Source organism: Crinia signifera, chromosome 6 (assembly GCF_055691185.1).
Source record: "Crinia signifera chromosome 6, ASM5569118v1, whole genome shotgun sequence".
Lineage (NCBI taxonomy): Eukaryota > Metazoa > Chordata > Amphibia > Anura > Myobatrachidae > Crinia > Crinia signifera.
In genome coordinates this window covers 222,492,718-222,500,636 of record NC_139222.1, presented here as the reverse complement: position 1 = coordinate 222,500,636, position 7,919 = coordinate 222,492,718, and the positions used below count along the sequence as shown (strand labels likewise).

Below are 7,919 nucleotides of genomic sequence, written 5' to 3'. Positions count from 1 at the left end.
CACTTAGTATATCACTGGCATGCCGCGCTGGGCTTCCCAGCTTATGATGGTTTTTTGGGGTGCCGCACCCTGCACCTAGATATAGCGCTAGGGACCCCCAATATACAGAGAAGCCTTGATGCGGCTTGGGGGCTTAGCATACACCTGCGCAGGTATATGTAACCAATATCTCTGAATTCTATTATCATGTAGTGTTCTAGATTGGTTACTAGCATTGCTCAGTGTGTTGAGGGAAAAAATGTCTTGTTTTACTTACCCAGTATTTAACCCCTCCCTCATGCACCTGGGAAATGCTACTGAACTAATTGAGCATCTACCACTACCTGTATGTATGTTGTTAGAGGCAGAAGGGAGCCCACATTAGGAGGAGATGTGGGTCCTGATATGCCACATGGAGTAGTCCGGGGTTGCTCCAAGGTAGGTAGCTCTTAGTTTGGATATATCAAGTAAGGAGCCATTATCATGTGGCTCCTTGCTGGTTAATCGTAGACCCAATTTAGGGTAACGGTGGTGTGGGGTGCGCTGCTCCTGGACTGGATGGGCTGGGGTGGCTTTAGTGCGGCATGCCCTTACATTCTATTAACACTTTTCCCTCACTAACACTATTTCTATCCTATTTTAATTACATTCATTTATCTCTCTTTTTATATAGCTTCGGCTTCCTATCACTAATTATTAACACTTAGTATATCACTGGCATGCCGCGCTGGGCTTCCCAGCTTATGATGGTTTTTTGGGGTGCCGCACCCTGCACCTAGATATAGCGCTAGGGACCCCCAATATACAGAGAAGCCTTGATGCGGCTTGGGGGCTTAGCATACACCTGCGCAGGTATATGTAACCAATATCTCTGAATTCTATTATCATGTAGTGTTCTAGATTGGTTACTAGCATTGCTCAGTGTGTTGAGGGAAAAAATGTCTTGTTTTACTTACCCAGTATTTAACCCCTCCCTCATGCACCTGGGAAATGCTACTGAACTAATTGAGCATCTACCACTACCTGTATGTATGTTGTTAGAGGCAGAAGGGAGCCCACATTAGGAGGAGATGTGGGTCCTGATATGCCACATGGAGTAGTCCGGGGTTGCTCCAAGGTAGGTAGCTCTTAGTTTGGATATATCAAGTAAGGAGCCATTATCATGTGGCTCCTTGCTGGTTAATCGTAGACCCAATTTAGGGTAACGGTGGTGTGGGGTGCGGTGCTCCTGGACTGGATGGGCTGGGGTGGCTTTAGTGCGGCATGCCCTTACATTCTATTAACACTTTTCCCTCACTAACACTATTTCTATCCTATTTTAATTACATTCATTTATCTCTCTTTTTATATAGCTTCGGCTTCCTATCACTAATTATTAACACTTAGTATATCACTGGCATGCCGCGCTGGGCTTCCCAGCTTATGATGGTTTTTTGGGGTGCCGCACCCTGCACCTAGATATAGCGCTAGGGACCCCCAATATACAGAGAAGCCTTGATGCGGCTTGGGGGCTTAGCATACACCTGCGCAGGTATATGTAACCAATATCTCTGAATTCTATTATCATGTAGTGTTCTAGATTGGTTACTAGCATTGCTCAGTGTGTTGAGGGAAAAAATGTCTTGTTTTACTTACCCAGTATTTAACCCCTCCCTCATGCACCTGGGAAATGCTACTGAACTAATTGAGCATCTACCACTACCTGTATGTATGTTGTTAGAGGCAGAAGGGAGCCCACATTAGGAGGAGATGTGGGTCCTGATATGCCACATGGAGTAGTCCGGGGTTGCTCCAAGGTAGGTAGCTCTTAGTTTGGATATATCAAGTAAGGAGCCATTATCATGTGGCTCCTTGCTGGTTAATCGTAGACCCAATTTAGGGTAACGGTGGTGTGGGGTGCGGTGCTCCTGGACTGGATGGGCTGGGGTGGCTTTAGTGCGGCATGCCCTTACATTCTATTAACACTTTTCCCTCACTAACACTATTTCTATCCTATTTTAATTACATTCATTTATCTCTCTTTTTATATAGCTTCGGCTTCCTATCACTAATTATTAACACTTAGTATATCACTGGCATGCCGCGCTGGGCTTCCCAGCTTATGATGGTTTTTTGGGGTGCCGCACCCTGCACCTAGATATAGCGCTAGGGACCCCCAATATACAGAGAAGCCTTGATGCGGCTTGGGGGCTTAGCATACACCTGCGCAGGTATATGTAACCAATATCTCTGAATTCTATTATCATGTAGTGTTCTAGATTGGTTACTAGCATTGCTCAGTGTGTTGAGGGAAAAAATGTCTTGTTTTACTTACCCAGTATTTAACCCCTCCCTCATGCACCTGGGAAATGCTACTGAACTAATTGAGCATCTACCACTACCTGTATGTATGTTGTTAGAGGCAGAAGGGAGCCCACATTAGGAGGAGATGTGGGTCCTGATATGCCACATGGAGTAGTCCGGGGTTGCTCCAAGGTAGGTAGCTCTTAGTTTGGATATATCAAGTAAGGAGCCATTATCATGTGGCTCCTTGCTGGTTAATCGTAGACCCAATTTAGGGTAACGGTGGTGTGGGGTGCGGTGCTCCTGGACTGGATGGGCTGGGGTGGCTTTAGTGCGGCATGCCCTTACATTCTATTAACACTTTTCCCTCACTAACACTATTTCTATCCTATTTTAATTACATTCATTTATCTCTCTTTTTATATAGCTTCGGCTTCCCATCACTAATTATTAACACTTAGTATATCACTGGCATGCCGCGCTGGGCTTCCCAGCTTATGATGGTTTTTTGGGGTGCCGCACCCTGCACCTAGATATAGCGCTAGGGACCCCCAATATACAGAGAAGCCTTGATGCGGCTTGGGGGCTTAGCATACACCTGCGCAGGTATATGTAACCAATATCTCTGAATTCTATTATCATGTAGTGTTCTAGATTGGTTACTAGCATTGCTCAGTGTGTTGAGGGAAAAAATGTCTTGTTTTACTTACCCAGTATTTAACCCCTCCCTCATGCACCTGGGAAATGCTACTGAACTAATTGAGCATCTACCACTACCTGTATGTATGTTGTTAGAGGCAGAAGGGAGCCCACATTAGGAGGAGATGTGGGTCCTGATATGCCACATGGAGTAGTCCGGGGTTGCTCCAAGGTAGGTAGCTCTTAGTTTGGATATATCAAGTAAGGAGCCATTATCATGTGGCTCCTTGCTGGTTAATCGTAGACCCAATTTAGGGTAACGGTGGTGTGGGGTGCGGTGCTCCTGGACTGGATGGGCTGGGGTGGCTTTAGTGCGGCATGCCCTTACATTCTATTAACACTTTTCCCTCACTAACACTATTTCTATCCTATTTTAATTACATTCATTTATCTCTCTTTTTATATAGCTTCGGCTTCCTATCACTAATTATTAACACTTAGTATATCACTGGCATGCCGCGCTGGGCTTCCCAGCTTATGATGGTTTTTTGGGGTGCCGCACCCTGCACCTAGATATAGCGCTAGGGACCCCCAATATACAGAGAAGCCTTGATGCGGCTTGGGGGCTTAGCATACACCTGCGCAGGTATATGTAACCAATATCTCTGAATTCTATTATCATGTAGTGTTCTAGATTGGTTACTAGCATTGCTCAGTGTGTTGAGGGAAAAAATGTCTTGTTTTACTTACCCAGTATTTAACCCCTCCCTCATGCACCTGGGAAATGCTACTGAACTAATTGAGCATCTACCACTACCTGTATGTATGTTGTTAGAGGCAGAAGGGAGCCCACATTAGGAGGAGATGTGGGTCCTGATATGCCACATGGAGTAGTCCGGGGTTGCTCCAAGGTAGGTAGCTCTTAGTTTGGATATATCAAGTAAGGAGCCATTATCATGTGGCTCCTTGCTGGTTAATCGTAGACCCAATTTAGGGTAACGGTGGTGTGGGGTGCGGTGCTCCTGGACTGGATGGGCTGGGGTGGCTTTAGTGCGGCATGCCCTTACATTCTATTAACACTTTTCCCTCACTAACACTATTTCTATCCTATTTTAATTACATTCATTTATCTCTCTTTTTATATAGCTTCGGCTTCCTATCACTAATTATTAACACTTAGTATATCACTGGCATGCCGCGCTGGGCTTCCCAGCTTATGATGGTTTTTTGGGGTGCCGCACCCTGCACCTAGATATAGCGCTAGGGACCCCCAATATACAGAGAAGCCTTGATGCGGCTTGGGGGCTTAGCATACACCTGCGCAGGTATATGTAACCAATATCTCTGAATTCTATTATCATGTAGTGTTCTAGATTGGTTACTAGCATTGCTCAGTGTGTTGAGGGAAAAAATGTCTTGTTTTACTTACCCAGTATTTAACCCCTCCCTCATGCACCTGGGAAATGCTACTGAACTAATTGAGCATCTACCACTACCTGTATGTATGTTGTTAGAGGCAGAAGGGAGCCCACATTAGGAGGAGATGTGGGTCCTGATATGCCACATGGAGTAGTCCGGGGTTGCTCCAAGGTAGGTAGCTCTTAGTTTGGATATATCAAGTAAGGAGCCATTATCATGTGGCTCCTTGCTGGTTAATCGTAGACCCAATTTAGGGTAACGGTGGTGTGGGGTGCGGTGCTCCTGGACTGGATGGGCTGGGGTGGCTTTAGTGCGGCATGCCCTTACATTCTATTAACACTTTTCCCTCACTAACACTATTTCTATCCTATTTTAATTACATTCATTTATCTCTCTTTTTATATAGCTTCGGCTTCCTATCACTAATTATTAACACTTAGTATATCACTGGCATGCCGCGCTGGGCTTCCCAGCTTATGATGGTTTTTTGGGGTGCCGCACCCTGCACCTAGATATAGCGCTAGGGACCCCCAATATACAGAGAAGCCTTGATGCGGCTTGGGGGCTTAGCATACACCTGCGCAGGTATATGTAACCAATATCTCTGAATTCTATTATCATGTAGTGTTCTAGATTGGTTACTAGCATTGCTCAGTGTGTTGAGGAAAAAATGTCTTGTTTTACATGTCCCCAATACTGCCAGTTCCATATCATGTCCTCCCATTTTTAAAATAATTTCCCCAATACAAAAAAAATAAGACAAAAAATACAGAATGCTTGGGGCTTGCACCCATTGGTCCCGATCAATGTTCCCTCTAATTTTACGAAGGCTGTGTGCGGCAAAAGATTTTGGCTGTGCAACTTTGGAAGGAAATTTAAATTTTTGTGCGTCACTTATATATAACTGGAAAATGACGTTCAGCACTTGTGTTAACTTTACTTCAAAATAATATTAAACATTTAAACATTCAAAACACAGCACACAATGTAGTTAACACACATTAATTGAGTCCACAACTGCAAAACGGGACCACAGCTGCTTTGTGCGCTCTGTTGTAATGTATGTGCGCACGCTCGACGAGTTGTGTGCGCGCGCGCGCGCACAGCTTAGAGGGAACACTGGTCCCGATTTCATCCAATTCTGGTGGATTGGGCTAAGAAATTGGTTAAAATTGGCCCAAATAGCATGCATCATCGATCCAATTGAATGCACAGTCCCGTGCGCATCGGATCATACGCGCTGTGCGTATGGTCTCCGGGTCAGACCCCCTCCCAGTGGCAGGGAGTGGGGATCGCATGCAATACATTGCATGCAGAAGGGCTGTCCTATGCGATACTGCCGTCCGGGAGTGTCCCAGGTGGCTCATGGGGAATTGGATGAGACTACTCCCGTAGTATTCATAAGAATTTCTAATATTTTTTAACTGCCTTTAAAATGTACAATCATTTATATTTCTTAACACCCTGTCCTTCTTCATTGTTGTATTTATTAAATGGTTTAGCAGTTCTCCTTGCAGTGTCTCTGGCGATCGCATCTGTGCCCACAACAAATAGCAGCAATTATTAAATTTTTTTCTTTCTCCTAGTAAATGATCTTCATCTCCTGAAGTAACGCCTGCAGAAATATAATCAACACACTAAACCATAGGGGACACATTGGAAAAGAAAGTTTATTACATTGATAAATAACAGTAGTGACTCTAGTGCAGCATAATATGCTTCTCGGACCTAAATAAAATACGCCAGGCATTGTTTCTTAACACAGACGTTAAAAACATCTATCTCAACACGTCCAATCACAGTGCGACAAAATATTCATATAAAAGTGTACAACCTCTCAGATCTCAGGAACATTGGTGTAACAGCTAAAAAATAAAAATAAGCGGCTTCCTGTCAACAGATACATGTTGAATTTTGCCTGACTTTAAGAACAAAACATACATGTGGAATTGATACATACCAGTAACACAACACTATTCATACAAGCAATGAGAAATGTCATTGACACCAGATTTAACATGTGCATCCGATGCTCTCTTAGGAATTCTGGGTACACTCTCTTAGCCCTCAGATTGCTGGAACTGATACTGCCCCTGCTGCCTGGGACTACATCGGTTTGTAAGATGGAAACAATGGTCAAATTTAATACAGAAACCAAACAAAATAACTTGGTTTAAGTACTCTCACCGTCTGTGGCTGATGGAATCCAGGTTTTGAGTCACCTGTATAACGGGTGAAACTGAAAAGGAAAACTGTACAGCGGTCTTAACAAACTGATAAATAAAGTATAAAATAACAATAAATTATAAACAGATATCAATGGCCTACAAGCAGGTGGTATTAGCTTAGGAGTGATAGACAGGAGTCCAGTAACATTCGATGCTGGAGATACTCTTCTTACGATGGTCTCCTACTTCCGCTATGGTTAGTTTCCTATGGACAGGGCAGCTGGAAGAACCCAGTTCTGTTAGAGTTACTGCTTGAAATGAAAGTGCTGGAAAAGGCAGGAAAACACAAGCGAGATGATTCAATCTTTAATTCTGCTCGGCATCGCGGAGTCTGCACCCAACAGCAGTGATGAGAGCTGCCCCCTTCCCGCTGCCATCCTCTGAGAGCAGGAAGGAGACGTTACACTTTGGGGCAAGGTCTGTAACCGTCTGGTGCATGATTCTGGAGAAGCTGCAAAAGAAACAATGTATTCAGCATTGATGGTATAAATAATTTAGTGAGTAGCTGTAGACTGCCGGACAACTGCCTTATCACTGGGGTCTCTCCATTAATTACCTTAGGGCACTAGTAAAGAGAATGTCATATTATCATGTAAGCCTGGCCTGTTCTAGGTTCAGCTGTCCTCACTTGAGTGCTCAGTGTACTTTTATCCAACATGCAGACACTGCATGAACCTCTTACTGTGATTATACTTCTACAGCTCTGTACTGGGCTCAGCCCCCTGACTTTGTATTGCAATGGCTAAACTGATTCCTGATACAAATTTGCTTTCTCTTCTGTTGTCTTTTTGTTATGCTTTAAACATATCCACCAATAACCGTTAACAATAAAGGGCGTGGTCTCTTGGGAAGAGGGTGTGGCCCTAGAGTCCAACCCCTGTTTCCATCACTCTGGGGTCGGAGAGAAACTGAGTTGCCCCCACACTATTTTAGATGCACTTCTGGCTCCTATCCTGTTACTGGATCAGAGTGCACCATGTAATGTTACATGCACCTGGGAATGGCCTACATTTCCCTAATGAGGCCAGTGGATGGACCTATTATGTACTAGTGTTGTGTTGAAGCCACTAGCATAGGTTTAGTCCAGGGAGAAGGCAGAATGATTTACTGTAAATACCAACAAAGCCTATAAGCTAATGTTCAGGTGCATAAATCTATTAAAGCAGAAAGGTTGTTGGACATATCATCTAGACAACAAAGAAATACATACAGGAGCATATTTACTAAGCCTTCAACAGTCACTCTTCCAACAAAGGGCTCTATGTACTAAGGGCTTGATTTTAGTTTGCTTGGTCCTCGCGATGCTGCTTTCAACTGGGGATACAGATCATTCCAGGCTAACTGAATGTACCATTGAAAACTTGTTTGGAA

General features: G+C 44.0%; 1 protein-coding gene across 1 annotated transcript in view; it reads right to left on the bottom strand.

Annotated features, from left to right (window-relative positions):
* Positions 1-5,972: 5,972 nt before the first annotated feature.
* Positions 5,973-7,919, bottom strand: part of LOC146009006 (hexokinase-1) — a 57,949-nt gene continuing 56,002 nt past the window's right edge. Inside the window, exon 18 of the mRNA XM_083148953.1 lies at positions 5,973-6,999. Coding sequence (XP_083005079.1) covers positions 6,855-6,999 — 145 coding nt within the window. The 3' untranslated portion in view covers positions 5,973-6,854. The remainder of the gene's footprint in view (positions 7,000-7,919) is intronic.